Genomic DNA, 16,283 nt, shown 5'->3' on the forward strand with positions numbered 1-16,283 from the left:
GGGGTCTCTTGGTGCTTCCCTTCCAGCCCTCCAAAGTGCTGTGGTGGCTCTAGCCAGTTCCCACAGCCACCTCCCCACAGAGAGGATTCAGAGAGGAGTCCCATGGTCCCACAGGTCTAGCAGACCCTGGCCTTGGTCTTGGCTCCAGAACATTCATCTGCTGGCACTAGAAAAAATAAAATATCTGGGACAAATGAAGGGAGAGAGCATAGCTGGAATCCCAGGTCTGCAGAGCCATGACAGGAGCAGAGCAGGTGAGGGGGCAGGGGCTGCAGGTGCAGGGCAGGGGCTGCAGGTGCCCAGGGGAGCCAGGCAGGTGTGAGGTCCGAGGGCATCAGGCACTTTCAGAGGTGGGTTTGTCAGGGAGCAGCAGCTGTCCAGGACAGGAATGTGACTGCTGAGCACCCGGGGGTCTGCAGAGCAGACCAAGACCAAGCTGGACAGGCCATAGAAAAAAAAACATTCCAGATGGAAAACAGGAGCCAGCCGCCGTTGGGGGATTTCCAAGGTGATTTTCCTTGGCAGCCTGTCCATTCCATCCTCGCATCTCAGCAGTGCAGGCAGGTCCCAGGGCCGAGCTGACTGGAGCACATCCCACAGTGGCTGCAGGGCCCGTGAACTTCTCAGCCACAAATTTGCCTTGTCCCCCAGCTCTGCTCTGCTTCTCTTCTGCAATGTTTGAAGTTATCTGCTTCCCAGCACCATAACACAAACAAAACATCCGGAAGGAGGCTGGCAACATAACCCACAGCCAAATGCGGTGCTGCAACCTGCTTTGTGTTGTGTTCTTTTTATAAAAATCACCCCAAACCCACCAACTGCTGGTGCTCCTCCTGCTGCCCCGTGGCCCTGGGCTCCTGGAGTCACAGTGACAAACAGAGGAGAACACTTAGACGTGGTGCCACTGCCCCTGCCAGTCCCTGTCCAGCACCATGAGCAGCTGGAGCCAGGCAGAGGCCAGCACCAGGGGTTCAGTTCAGAGGTACCTCAGGAAAGTAGTAATCTCAGGAATCCCAGCAGGTCTGTCCATCACTGTCCATCCCCTTGGCCACCACTGCAGAGGAATTCCCCAAGGCACTGCAGGACAGTAGTGCAGAAGTAACAGGCAGGAGATGGCTGGAATGGGGGCAGCAGCACGGGGGTCCCTCTGAAAGATCACTGTGCATGGAAGTAAATAGGCTTGACTTTTCCAGACAGGATCTTGGGAACCTGCACAGAGATGATCTCGGCCATCATTTCCGGATAGTCCACGCTCACCATGTGTGCCTTGATTAGGAGATCAAATGTAAACTGATGCAGGTCCTTGGCAATCTGGGGAAGGAAGAGAGCTGGTTAAACAAGTCCCTGGGCAGTGCTTTCTCTGGGAAGACACATGACAGAGGTCCCACCTTCCCTGGGAAAGGGAGCCTGGATGAGACTATCCAGTGCTCCCTCCAACTGCATCTGAACTCCTCCCATGATGGGGAGGTTGCTCCAGGGAATGATCATTGTCATCGTGAAAAGTTTCTTTTTTATATTGTTTCTTATGCATTTAGCTGGACATCATGTGTATAAATGGACATCTCCCTGTCCTCTCTTACCGGATGCACGGAATCCAGGACCTTGGTGAGCTGGTAAAACCTCCGGGAGCAGGAGGTGGGATTCTTCCTCTTGCAGGCAATGATACGGTCAAGTTCCTTAATGTAATTCATGCGCAGCTCATCAAAGAGCTTCTGGTTCTTCAAGCCATCCACTGGAACTGGGTGGGATGGGAAGGAAACAGTGAGAGGAACCCAGAGAGTAACAACAAGAGAGCAGAGGTAAGGCTGAAGCAGGGACATCCCCAGCTTCCTCCTGGAAAATGAAAGTCCAGGCACAGGGAAAGCATCAGATGCCTCAAGGGCAATGCAGCAGCAGGTGCTGGAGCTCTGTGGAGGGAAGAGTGTAGATACTTACTAATACTGAAGAAGAGAAGAGCCTTCATACAGAGGAACTCCTGGGGTGTGATCTGAAGCCACCCGAATTCCTGGGAGAGGTGCCGCATCCTGATGCACTGGCTGTACATCCTGGATTTGTGCATGCGGTACCTGGCAGGGCGAGAAGGGTACAGAAGGCATGGAGCCCAGAGTGCCTATGTGTGACACTCCCTGACCCAGCAAACCCCCCTTGCCTGGCACACCCTGCTGCCAAGGGCCCAAGCTCTGTCCCAGGGATGCCACATGAAGGAGGGGAGCACGTTCCAAAATGCTTGTGTGTTATCCTCGCTGGACACAGATGGCTACAAGGGACTTGTAGCATTTGTCTGAAGAGCAACTGCAATGATTTCCCAAACATTTCTGTCTGTGAGGGATATGAGGTTGAGTTGGAACTCTTAGGGAAGGGGGGGGCAGGTTTTGCCTGCTGCTGTGCTTGGTTATTGGGTTCAGGCTCTTCTATCTGAGTGCCAGCAAACCCTCCCCAGCTCTAAGCTGATGGTACATCAAGGAGAGCCCAACAGACCTTACAGTACATTTTGTCTCTATCTCTGCTCACCCTAGCTGCCCAACAGAGCTGGAAACTGGAATTCAAACCCCACCGCAGAAAGGCAGAAATGGAGCAGCCCCTCACCCCACACCAGCTTCTGCTGCTGCCCCGGTGGGTGTCAGCACCATGGCAAGGGTGAGAAAGCAGACAGAAGGACCCAGAGAGGCATCACAGAGCCCTCACTGCTCCTGGAGGTCACCATGGGTGGTGGCAGTGGGGAGCAGGCTGGGCATGGCCAGGCTGGGCTGGGCTGGGCTCAGTGTAACTGCTCAAAGTGTAACTTGTCACTTTTGGGCTGACCCAAAGCTCAGCTTTAGGTTGTTGTTGTTTAGCACTTACTCATTGAAGACCAGGTCTGGAGCGAAGTAAAGCATCCTGGAATTGACGTTGGTGAAGGATCTCCAGCCCATAGCAAACACCATCAGGCCCATCCAAGAGTACTGAATTATTGACATCTGGTCATCCACGTGCAGGTTGCGAAATCCTAATAAACAACGAGAGAGGGATGTTATGAATTACTATTGGGTTCCTGCAGTTTCCAGGGCTGTTTCCATGCAGACTCCAGCTCTCCTGCAGCACTTTTCTTAGGACAAGGTACTCAGTCCACAGCCCAAACTCAGCATGTCTCAGGACATGAGTCATGACTCTGGGAATCAAGGATAGATAAGCACAAACCTGCCCCTGGAAGGGAAGAAAGGCGACTTTGGACACAAGGAGAGGAGGAAGTCCCATTAGGACTTCACCAAATTCAGGTAACTGGATTTTAATGTGATGCTCAGAGCCAGCAGGCAGCCCTGCCATGGGTACAGGTGCTCTGGTTTCTGTCCCATACACACTGCATTGACCTAATAACTGTGGGAATGAACATGGAAACCTCAGCTACATTGCAAGACAAACAAAAATAGCAACTAAACTCAAATTACCATTCCCAGATGGCAGCCCAGAGTTAAACCCCAGGCACGCTTACACCACCTCCAACACTGGTTTTTTCAGCGTACTTGTAAATAGGCAAATTTAATTGAGTTTCAAGGCAATCATGCATTATTTCAATCAAATATTAAAACAATTTAACAGCTCCAGTGTATAATTACAATCCATTGAGGGAAGGATCTCTGTGATTTAGAGAGTGCTTCAAGGCAAACAAGCTGGAGAATGAACCTCCCCCAGATGCCACCCTGGCATAGTCTGCGCTGGCCTGGGGGGCACCAGGGCAGCAGCTGACCCCACTACACACTGAGGGGTTGGGCATCAGGTGCAGTTCAGGAGAGTAAAACCCTCTGATAAGGGGGTGGTTATGATAGAAAACATTTTCCAAAGCATTCTCCCTTTCTATCAGCACTACTGCAGTGGCAGAGCCTCAGCCCTGGATGCTAGGTGGCTTTGGTGGTGTCTCTGTGTCTGATCTTGATGTCTGGTGTAGATAAGCCAAAGAGGAAGCAGGATTTGTCCCTGTTTTTACAAGCCAAGTGACTCAAGAATAGCGGAAACAGAATGGGCTACTCTCCATTTAAGGGTATTCAGACCCATACCCCATTGGGAGCACCAGTCTAGGGGTCTGCTAAACTCCTGGGAATGTCAGACACCTGATCACAGTTCATCACCAGGGTCTGGCAGAGAGTGGTAAACTTACTGTGCCTTAGTCTCCTCCTCTGCCTGTATAACCCCACACATACAAGGAGTGGGGTCCCTCTTTTCTATGGTGCTCCTTGAGGAGTGGGGCCAGAATGGAGAAGCTGGCAGAAACTGGCCCCATGCCCCAGTCTCTGGGATGCTGGGAGGTGAGCTGGCTCCTACTGTGCCCAGACTGAGCTCAGCCCTCTGCAATCCCACTCACTCAGTTCCAGGATTACAACGTGGAACAGGCAGCATGTCACCAACCTTGCAGTGACGCCTCACAGATCCAGCTCAATAAACACATCAGTCACCAGGATGCTCCACTTACTGCACCTGCTGACCAGCAGCTGGAAAATTCCTGACCTGTATTACCTCTCTGAAGGCATCATAAATATAGCCCACCAGGCTATCACATGGGCAACCTGAGAGGCCAGGAAGAGCCCTTTGGGATTCTGCATTGCTCTTCTGCCATGTTGCAATTTACCCTTTTCATCACTTAGGTGGGTCCTGGGACAGGAAGACAATTCTGCAGGGCTGGCAGACACGGCCTGGAAGTGCACAAAACCTCCATGGAGAAAGGGGGAGAAGAGCAGGACCCTGAGCCTGGACCAACTGCAGCCCTGCCAAGGGGGAAGTGCCCTGTGCCTGCACGGTATCGCTGGCCAGGGGCTATAGGAACCCAGAGTATAAGTTCCAGCACATTCCATCACCCATCATTTCCCTCTCCCATCATCAGCCCCTCTGGAGACAAGTCCCACTGCTCCAGGCTGCTTCCCAGGCAGGAGACACACACGCTGCCCATGGAGACAGTCCCCCAGGAGCTGTGTGATGGGACACAGGCTGCAGACCATCAGCACTGCAGATGGGCTTTGGAACTGGGAGGGGATTTGTTTGCTTTCCTTCTCACCTGGCAGGGCCTTTGCCCATTTGACCACGTAGACCAGCTGCCGCTCCCCAAGCTCATTCAGGCTGGTCAGCAGGTTGGAGAAGGAGTCAGGCTGGCTGTTGTCGTGGCCAGCACACACCACACCAGGCTCGATGGCCTCCAGGACGTTGAGGAAGATGGGCTGGCATTCATAGCCATCAATACGTGTCATCACCAGCTTGGGAGCTTGCTCCTCCGTGGGGCTGGATGAGCTGGCTCCCTCCATGTCGTCCTGTGCCTTCAGGTTACCCAGCTTCTTCAGCTTGCGGGCTGTGGAAAAGATACAGTTTAGTGTGATACTTAAAGGTATATTTAAAAAATAGTCAGGGCTTCTTGGCTCCATTATTTATAGTTATGAGGAAAGGAAAAGTGATGACCAGCAGCAACTCCTCCCTCAGTGGGCACTGCCCAAGGAGTGCCCTGGCACTACAGTTCTCACCTAGGAACAAGAGAAGAACACACTGTGTGACAAAATCCAATTCATTGTTTATCTGACATGGAAAAGAACCAACATCATTTACATCCTCAGCTGTGACTGGTCTCTAACTCCCACGTAGGGACAGGAAGGAAGATACAGGGAAGAGAGGGAAGAGGTTTTGACTTGACTCAAACTACTGCTCATATGCAATCAAAAAGAGGAGCATCACAAGATGATAAACTCAGTTCACAATCATGTTCCAGAGAGAAAAAACGTTGCACTTGGATGCCCAAGTGGGATTGTTCCATCCCAGACCAGAGTAGAAAACAAGATGCATCTGAGAGAAAAGCCTTCTCCCTGCAATGCCTGCTTCCCCAGAGCCAGGGTCTGCCAAACACACTGTACACATATTACAGAAAACACGTTTCAGAAGCCATCAGGTGGTTCCAGGGCTGTTTCCATGGACTCTGCCAGCAACCCCAGAGAGGGGGAGCAGACCCAAGCTGGGTGTCCTCACCCTGCTGTGCAGCCTCACAAGCCCCATCAGCAGTGCAGGCAGGCTGCAGGGGGACAAAAGCAGCTGGTGACTGTGCCTGTGCCCAACACAAAAAGGTGTTTTCCCCACACACCTGGGTGTTAACCACAGCTGCTGGTCTGCCTGCAAGGCACACCAGCACTCCAGAGGCCTGATACCAGAGATCTTGGAATGTCTGTGTTCCCCTCATTGATACCACCATGACTTTGCTCAGCACAGGTGGCCTGCTACTGCCACCCTTCACCAAATCCCATACCCCAACTAATTAAAGAACAAAAGCCCATGGCTTCCTTCAGCAGGGAATACAACATCAAACCAGTTGTCATTGGAGTTTTGTCTTCATTATATGGTACTTATCTCGGATTTCCTTTCAGCTGTAATTAGAAAAATAAGCAGCAAAACGTAAAAATGTCAAGTCAAAGTGCAGCTCTGTAAATTAACTCCAAACATTGATTTTAAGCATTGTACTCTGTATGATCTGCTGCACAGGCAAAGAAGACAGGCTTCTCCATAAAAAGGGAGGAGAAAGGACTAAAAAAATAAAGAAGAGCGAGGAAAACAGTGCAGCAGCACAGTGTGATGGCCTCTGGCCATCAGCCACTCATTTGATACAGCCTCCTCTCCCTCGCCTCCAAAGTCACAGCACTGCCAAGGCCACCACTAACCCACATCCCCAAGTGCCACATCCACACTTCTGTTAAAACCCCCCAGGGATGGTGACTCCACCAGTGCCGTGGGCAGCCTGTGCCAGCGTTTGCATTTAGAAATAACCAGTGCCTCAGGTCATGTGTGTGTGTGTGTGAGTGAAGCCAAACACGTACAAAACACACACATGGTTTGGTTTAAATGTTTGGGCTTTTTTTCCCCCCCCTTAATATTTAATTATCTAGTACGAAAACATCCTGACTGAAGTGAAAAGACAGCGAGTACCTACTGCGCTGTCTCTGAGACTGCAGCCACAAACCAGACTCCTCTGTGACAGTGGGTGACAACTGCACTATCAGGTGGGCCTTGGGTTTGTGCATTCCAGGAGCAGCTGTCCCACAGGTCACTGAAATACTGACACTACTAGGTGGAGAAAACCTTCAGAGGTAAAGACTGGCTTCTACTCAGTCACCTGTGCCAAACACCTCTGTGGTGGTGGCTCCTACTCAGCAGGTAATATAAGCAAAAAAATGTAAAAATTGGAATTAAAGACATCTGTAATGTTTTTAATCTAGGATGAGCTAGGCTGGGCAGAAGTCTACATTGCACTTCTTCGAACCAAGGTGGGAGCAACCTTGGGACATATGACCAATACTGGGATGTTTGTGCTTGGCTGTCAGCAGGGACAAGGGGCCCAGGGAGCCTCGAGGTACAGCTGCAGCACAGCACTGCCCCAGGCCCTGCAAGCTGACCTGAGCATCTCTGGGGAACTACTGGATGGATTTGGAAAAAAGCTTAAAGGACACAATTATATATCACAATAAAATATTCACCAGTGCAAGAACTCCCAGGAGCACACTCAGAGCGATGACCAAAGGGATGCACATTTTAAGCACCTCCCTTACAGGCATTTCTAAAGCTCTGAGGAAGCAATATTCATGATGCCAGGACTCAGGGAAGTTATGGAGACCTGGAAGAAGCTGCTCTTGCACTGGCTATGATGGAGAGATCCTGCAGCCCCTGGCAGCACACATCAAGCTCAGCTGCCAGCAGGACACCAAGGAGCTGAACAGGACTTGATTTATATCCTGCTCCCCTTTGCACTTTTTATGAACTTCACACAAGGCTCGTCAAAACCTGAACCTGTCAAGCTATTAATCTTGTCTGTCACAAAAATTTCAGTTGATTATTAACATTACTGGCTGTAGGAGACACATTTAAGAGATCTGAGTCAATCAGGGCCACATGAATGAAAAGAACTTGAAGGATGCAATAGTATACAGTATTGCTGAATGATGGCAAAGTCCCTAGATACATCTCAGAGGCAATTATAACTGTTGAAACAATATCCGAGAGGTTTGTTCCTTACAAGGCTGGCTTGTTGCTACATTCACCCCAAAACCAGACTTAAACCATTTTTACTCAACCAATCCATATGGCAATATATGGATGGGAAAATAGGGATGAACATTAAGGATGATCACTGAACAGATAGACTGAAGTCAGCAGACAAGGGCTGATAGTGTTAGCAAACTGCAGAAGCCACGAGGACACCAAAGATTTGATAACATGCCTTGGAACAAGGAGGTAAGGAATGTCACTAGGGTGGCTGTGTAGGAGGCAAAAGGGGTTATTGAGTCACAGGTGACAAATGCCCACTGTGGGGACAGAAAAATCTATCAAATTAGGGATTTTAATCAGGCAAACCAAGTTATAATAAAGATCCAATTGCTGTAAGTCAAGGACAGACAATATGAAAAATCAAGTACATCCAACACAGCACTGATTGTAACTAATGCAGTAGCTCTGGAAAAATTGTGTCAGATCATCTCTGGCTGGGTATTAATCTCACATTAATACCCACTGTGCTGGTGAGACATAAGCCCTGCTGTGCCCCCAGCAGCTGAACCTGAATTAGGACTAAACACAGCTGTGCCTCAAGCCTGAGCTTTCACAAATTTTTGGCTGTTACTACAGGAGATTTGTAGCCCTACCATAAACAATGAAAGGAATTACACGCGTTTTGAGTTTTTGCTCCAGCCAGGACCCACATGGCTGCAGCTCAAGTGGCTGCCAGCTCTGGCTGTGGGCACAGGAGCTTGGAGTTCCCCACAGGAAGAGCCCCTGGCACCTCACATGCTCCCTGGGCTCAGGGCAGGCAAGATCCCACAGCTGTGTCCATACCAGGACATTTCCTGGGCTCAGGGCAGGCAGGATCCCTGCAGCATCTTCCCCAGCAGCAGGCACACGTGCAGTGGGATCATGGGCACAGGCTCATGCATACTAGCAGGATTCAACATGCTAAAACGGCATTATCACAGATTTTTTGGGTTTTGGGGTTTTTTTTTTCCTTTTTTTTTGGTTTTTTTTTCTTTTCCCTGTCTGCAGTGTCTTTTCCCTCTCTGCGGAGAGAAGATCCTGGTTAGTGGATACCAACTTGCAGGTCACTGTGATCTCAGTCAATAATGAAGTGCTTCAACACATTGCCATCCTGTTCCAGAGCAGAGCCTGCAGAAGGCATGCAGTGTGTCACCTCCTTCTCCTCCCCCACCAGAGCTGCAGGGCTGCTGGGATGTACCCCATCAGTGACTGTAATTAACCACCAATTAAAAACCAGAGCTGGAGTTTGGGAGTGATTTCAAATGCCCTGCCTCCACTGTGGGAAAGGTTACTGTGGGCAACCACAAGCTTGCCTGTTTAACAATTGCCTTTACACCAACATCCAAACCAAATGTAAAATAGACCAGGCAGAACAGGTCAGGGTGACCCAAAGAGCTGAAGAAAAAAGAAGGGAGCGGGATATCCGTATTAGCATTAATGTTGTCAGTGTGTCCTGCAGAAGAGGGTTACACTGATGTATGTCTTCTCCTACTTAAGGAAACTTCACCAGAAAAAAAAAAAAACACTTAAAAATAAGCTAAGAAAATGGAGATAGGACTACATTGCCTTTTGGGACCTTTGGGGAGAAATTAAACAAAACCCTCTGCTCCTTGGTGAGCCACAAATCAGAGTCACTTCAGTAACAAGTCCTTCAGGACAGTGTTGCTGCAACCCAGCAGCTCTGGAGGCTCAGCCCATCCCAGCGATGGGGTCAGGGTTTAACCCAAAATGATGACACACCCAACCAGCCTGGGCTGCCTCTGTCCCCCTCTGCTGTGCCTGGCACTGCCAGGGCTCCTCTCTGCAGCCCCAGCAGGGTCAGGTCTGTCAGCCCCCTCTTGCAGGGCATCTTCCTCCTCACTGTAACATCACAGAATCACAGGGTGGTTTGAGTTGAAAGGGACCTTAAAGATCAGCCAGTTCCACCCCCTGCCAAGGGCAGGGACACTTTCCACTATCCCAGCTTGCTCCAAGCCCCAGCCAACCTGGCCTTGGAAACTTCCAGGGATGGGACAGCCACATCTTCTCTGGGCAACCTGTGCCAGGGCCTCCCCACACAGGGAAGGATTTCATCAAATGAACTCAACAAGGAGACACACAGTGATGTTAATTAGCTTATAGACTATGAGCAGAAAACCTCAGATTTTGGGTACTGGCATCCTGTCAGTTTTGGTAGGGCTATGGGTTTGGGACCAGAAACAAATCGTAACAACGACCCTCACCAGGGACACAGGAGCAACTTCCATCCAGCAAAGGAAAACACTGAGGTTGTAATTTCACCAATAAATTGCCCCTTTCTGCCTTGGAATAATCCCATCAAAAGAGGGGAATGCTCTGCTCTGCTCTGAGGCTCCAGGAGCCAGAACCAGCTAACCCTGCTGTTTATATTTTGTTTTAGATTCACAAGGTTTGAAATCAGGGAAAAATATGTTTCCTGAAACACAAACAAAAGCTACAGAAATTCACAGCTTTGGTATCAGAACCCTAAAAACGTTTCCTGAGTGTTTTATAACCCTCCATCAGCCTCATTTTCCAGCCTGTTCATATACCAAGTGACATGCAGGGATCCAGGAGGAGACCCTGGCTGTACCTCCGAGAGTCATCCCGGCCTCGTAGCACTTCCGCAGGCGGCAGGAGGGACAGTTTTTCCTTCGGAACTTGTCGATGGTGCAGTCATTCCGGCTGGCACAAAGGTACTTCTGTTTACCTAAAACACCAGAGAAACTCAAGGTGGGTGCTGGGTACCAACAGAGACACGGGTTGGGCTCTTTTGGGATCACCAAGAGCAGCCCAGAGAGTTTGGTTCTTATTTTTTAAATGTCATCCATCTATCACATGGCTTTTGGTGGTTTTCTCCCAGACCACCAAGCCACACAGTTTGATCCTTCTGCCACAATACTCATCTATCAGTCCCCTTATAACCATGATGTTGTACAGACCTTTTTGTGACTAAATTATTTTTTGTGCAACCAATTAATAGAAGTTGGGTCTGTTGTCTCCTGGTTAGAGATATTGGGGATGGGGAGCTGCTGGTCCACAGGTGAGTCTGATGCCACCTTGTCCCTTAGGATGTATCTGCAGTCAGCCAGGAGGGAACTGGGACCAGGAACTCTGTATGGGGGGACCTTGTGCAGCCATGGGTTTTGGGGAGGTGCAGGAAATTCTGAAGTTACTTATGGTCAGAGTCACCCATACCTCAGACTCACTCTGCACTCGCTCAGAGAGCAGCCCGTGCATCTCCAGGCCACAGCTTTTTTTCACTGCCTCATCTGCCAGACAAGCCAAGAATCATCCATTTTCTTGTCAAGTCTGAGCACATTTACTGGATCAGGATTTATTTGATGTTCTTCAGGCTGTTCCAACTAAACTGGACTCAACACACAACAGAGAGGTGCAGCTATGAACCCACAGGCAGCCCACATGGGAAATCAGCCCACGGACTTTATTTATCATCCTGCAAGGGGTTACTTTCTGCATTCCCACAGGAATAGCCCTATGGAGTCACAGAAATCTATGAACAGGATGAACCGAATCCAACCCCTTAATGTACCAGTTTTGACATGAGATGTACCAGTTTTGGTGCACAGATTTTACAACCCTCACACCTCCACCACTGCTGCCCTGGTGTCACTGCCTGAGGCTTCCACAGTGCCCTCCTGGTCCCCCCCACTCATGCCTGGCTGCAGTTTTGGCAGGACCAGCTGCCACTGTCGCCCCCACAGACACCCCTGGCAGGGCTCAGCACCCAGCCCACTGTTTGACCTTCTCAGAAATGTCCTCTTCAAAGTAGATCACCACCCACCCCTGTGCCTCAGCCGCCACCTGCATTACCCACCACACCTCACACCTGTTAAATCATTTTAACACCGTCCTCAGAGCAGCTCTTCTCACCCCCTCCCTGGCTCATTTCCCAAGAGAAGGATACTCAGGCAAGCCTTGATGACACCTCAATCCCTAAGGACCCTAAAGGGAGCACAAACACCATCCTCCCTTTCATCAGCTCATTGAGGAGGAGGATGAGTAACAAAGAACTTCAGCTGAAACTGGGTTACTTGGCGTTATTTTTATGCCAGGGGCATTGAGCGCTGAGGCCACACTCCCTCCACTCAACCTTCTTAGGTATTCACAAATGGGCGCCCTACTTTCTGGGGAACAGAGAGCTGGAAGGGGATTTGGCTGCCTGAGCCCCCCAAGGACGTTCCAGGATCAGGCACAGCCCCTCCAAACTCCCCTGTGTCAGGAGCGGCATCCCAGAGCCCCAGGCCCCTCCTCATCCCCAGGGTCTGGACAGATCCCAGCATGTGGGCTCATCCCCCACTCTGCTCTGTCTCCATCCCGTGGGAGGGGAGCACCAATGAGATTTGGGAGTGGAGTCCAAGCCCTGCTCAGCGAGGCCACTGCACTGCTTCCCATCTGCTCCTCAGAGCATCCCTCAGCTCCAGAACTGCTGAGAAGGGACATGGAGAGGGAGCCTCTCCCAGGAGCCAGGAGCAGGTGGAGTGCCCCAGAGGACAAACAGGGCACGCTGGAGGAGGCTGCAGGATGGCTGTGCCACCACGGAGCAGCACAGCTGTGAGCTGCAGCCAGCAGCTCTCCCCATGGTCACGGTACAGTGACATTGCTGAGATGGCCAGGCCAGCTTCATGGTTCATGGACAGGCCTTTTGGGGCAGGAATCTGCTCTTTGTTGCCTGGGCCTGCACAAGTGAGCCCTGTTTGCTTTATGCTGCTTGCCAGTAACAAAAAGAGAACCAAACAGCCACAAATGCTCATGGTGCTCCTGCTGCTGCTGCTGGGCCTGAGAACGAGCCAAGCTCACCTCACCCTAATTCCTGGGGATGCAGAGATTTCCCCTTAACCACCAGGAAAGGAATCACCAGCTCTAAAAGGTGGGAGAACAGGGAAGGGAGGCTGGAATGTGGACCAGTTCCTTCCCTCTGAAGCGACTTCTCACATACGGAGAGCTGTTTCTAATTTCAGGGTAATCCACTGTCTTCATTTCAGAGCAAGATGAGACATTTTCAATCAGCTATTCTATTTAAAGATAAATGTGCTGTTTTTTCCTTCTGTAGAGTTTAACACCAAAACTACTCATTTTCCTCTTCTCCCCTGCAAACAACAGAGATGTTTTCTTGCATCACTCCAAGGCAGAGGCTCTTGCTTTGCAAAACCTGTACATACAGGTCCAAACCTTACACCTACTCTCTGGTGTTCCCCAGTGCTCCTGCTCTTTGCAAGGCCCATCACCCAGCCTGTATTTCCCCCTTCCCACCCACAGACCACTGCCCAGCTGAGGACACTGCAGATGCCACCCAGAGAAGCCCCACGTCCTCCCCTGCCACCCAGGTCCTGTTTGACATGTGCACAGGTGAGGAGGGAAGTCACACCCAGAACCCTTTGCTTGCCCACACCAGCACAGGTACCCCAAGAGAGCATTTTTGCAGCAGCCCTCACCATGAACACACTGCAGTGCCCATGTCCCCTCTGCCAGGAATGTCCCTGCCACCTTGGGCCCCTCCTGGGCCACCTCACACCAGAAGAAAGATGGTCCCACCACCTCCAAGCCCTCCCATTCATCTCCTGGGACCACAGCACACACTGGGAGCCAAGGGGAAGAACCGCTCTCCAGTTCTTCTTGACTAAAAATAATGATTTATGGAGGTGAGTTGCTCAATCCAGAGGAATTATCTGACATCCTCTGCCACATGAGCTGTTGTGCCCAGACTAACTTTCTCCTCCAGACACCAAAGAGATGTGTGCAAACATCTGGAGCAAGATACAGGACTGTAAATGTGGAAAAAAAAAAAAAAAAAAAAAAAAACCAAACAACAGTAAATGCCTTTTGGAAGAGAAAGATTCTAATATTTCAGGGCATAAACTGAATTTTAACAGCTGGGGGATAAGGCCAAGCTTTCTGTGAAAGCAACTCCCCCAGGTCTCATGTAACCATTGAGGCTCCAGAGCTCCCCCAGAAATCCTCTGGTGCTTGGGGCTGTCCCCAGCAGGGCCATGCCCAGAGCTGAGCCTGTGGGTTCGGTGCTGACACCCTTCCCATGTGATGCTCCTATTAATAACTTGAGAGGGCTCAGTCACAAGGCTCCCAGGAGCCAGCACTGAGCCACTGCTGATGAACCTTTGCAAAGTTGTTTTCTGAATAGTCCTCTGTATTTACCAGATGGCTACAGTGAGCATAGGGAAAGCTCTGGTTGTCCCAACTTTTGCTCTCCCAATGGCTTTTTAAGGCAAGTAACACCCAAACAGTCGTGAGAAACCCACCACAGGGGCATTGTGGTGCTGCAGCACCACTGAATCTTCTGCAGACTCAATTTCTTTGCGTGTCAGATCAGCCTGGGAAGGAGGAGGAAGCTTCTGATAACATGCCAAATGTTCATTTTAACTTGGTGTCATCTTGAAATTTGGAAAGAAGCTGTTGAGTTGGCCCAGAGACATCTTTCTGGTGAAAGCCTAATCCTCAGCAGGTCAGAACATAGAACACTAATCCATATGTAGAATGATGGAGGCACTCAGAGCAGCCTGCACAGCAGCCTGGCTGGGTGCCTGCTAGGAAAATTGCCAAATGCTGTGTTATTTTTTTATTTTTTATTTAGCTCACTGCTATTTAAAGGCAGCCCCATCAGGAACACAGCCCAAAGCATCCCAGTCCTACACTGCCAGGAATGCTGTGTGGAGGCAGCTCTGGGCTAGCTAAGGTGGCCACCAGACTTCAGAAACCTCAGAGGGACAAGGAAGGTCTGCTTCTCTCCAGGGATATATTCAGAGACACAATGATCCCCTCCTGGACAGAATGGGACAGCAGGAGCCCTTGGGCTGCTGCTGACAGAAGAGATGCCTTGTTTGAAGCCTTTTTCTGTTTCAGGGACAAGGGTGGCATTACAAGGACTGAACTCCTGTGTCTTTAACCCGCCCCAGCCATGCTCACCATGCCCAGAGGTGTCCTGCCTACTCGTGTAGGGAAGAACAACGTCTGTGCTGAGCTGGATGAGCTTTTTGCTCACCAAAGGAGGAGGGGGAGCCCTCCTTTGTGGTCACAGGGCAGCCACCCAGCCCTCTGGACTCTCCCTGCTGGGACCCTGGAGCAGGTGACTGCTGGGCTTGGTGACACAACGAGGGTGGTGACCCTGCAGGTGAGGTAATGCCCACAGTGCTTCAGTGCTGGCCTGGACACAGCCTGGGCATCTTGAGAAAGTCTGTGAATCAACAGAGCTGGCAAAACGAGATCAGGACAACATTCCTGTCTTTTCTATTAACTCTTCCAGCATCTTTCTAGAAAAAGCAGTTGAACCTGAACTTGTGAAACCCCTCAAATCTGTCAAACATTTCATCAAAGCAGGGGTGACCTGCTCCTGTCCATAAACCCCTCAGTGTGTCCAAAGGGAAGAACAATCAGTGTCACAACATTTTTTTTTTTAATCTTTTCTCTTTCTCTCCCCTTAGAAGCCAGTGCATGTTGATGAAACCGTCTTAAATATCCCTGAATTCCTGCCAGATAAGCTCACTGTTATCTCAGAAGAATATAATAAAAAATAAATTATGTGCCCAGCTATCTCCCTCCCCTCCAAGATGCTGTTTGTGCTGCCCCAGTCACAGCCCTCTGCTGCTCCCTCCACTGAAGGCTGTGGCTTGACACCAGAACCAGGAAGGTAACAGGTTTCTTTTCTCATGGGGAAGCATTTTGATCTACTGATGTGAAGTCTCCAAGGGCGACCTAAGGTTTTCTGAGAAGCACTTTATGGATTTTAAAACATGAGAACATGCTGAAATATCAGTTTTCAGTAACGTTCCTCAGCTCGAAGAAGGAAGAGTTTCTGTCTGGAAACTCATCAAAAGTTAAACATAAATCATCACCTGCCATCCCTGCATTCAGTACCTATAATGAGCATGATTTATTGCCACTTCCCCAAAATAAAGACTTACCCATGTACCTCAGGGTAACGTAAGATGAAACCTCACAATTTGGCAGCCCCCCTGCCCCTCCCTGCACACACATATGGCTCTCAGGAAAGGCAAAAGGCTGCTGCCCAATCCCAACACGACCAAACTCTCCCAAACCTCTGCCACACTGCGAGGCTGAAGAACCAGGAAGAGAGATAAATACCATTTAATTAATGATATAACACAATCAGGAAAGGCAACGCATGCCTCGGAGCAGTGCAAGCAGCCCGGGCTGCCCCTCTGCCATGGGCACATCTGGTCCCTGTCACCCACAGGACAGAGCCCACCCTGGTGCCAGGGGAGCACAGCTCC

The 16,283-nt window shown here is 50.3% G+C and overlaps 1 protein-coding gene across 1 annotated transcript in view; it reads right to left on the reverse strand.

Annotated features, from left to right (window-relative positions):
* Positions 1 to 1,155: 1,155 nt before the first annotated feature.
* Positions 1,156 to 16,283, reverse strand: part of AR (androgen receptor) — a 34,523-nt gene continuing 19,395 nt past the window's right edge. Inside the window, exons 3-8 of the mRNA XM_062502721.1 lie at positions 10,610 to 10,726; positions 5,024 to 5,311; positions 2,842 to 2,986; positions 1,936 to 2,066; positions 1,581 to 1,738; positions 1,156 to 1,311 (exon numbers count right to left, since the gene is read on the reverse strand). Coding sequence (XP_062358705.1) covers positions 1,156 to 1,311; positions 1,581 to 1,738; positions 1,936 to 2,066; positions 2,842 to 2,986; positions 5,024 to 5,311; positions 10,610 to 10,726 — 995 coding nt within the window. The remainder of the gene's footprint in view (positions 1,312 to 1,580; positions 1,739 to 1,935; positions 2,067 to 2,841; positions 2,987 to 5,023; positions 5,312 to 10,609; positions 10,727 to 16,283) is intronic.

Source organism: Cinclus cinclus, chromosome 15 (genome assembly GCF_963662255.1).
Source record: "Cinclus cinclus chromosome 15, bCinCin1.1, whole genome shotgun sequence".
NCBI classification, from domain to species: domain Eukaryota; kingdom Metazoa; phylum Chordata; class Aves; order Passeriformes; family Cinclidae; genus Cinclus; species Cinclus cinclus.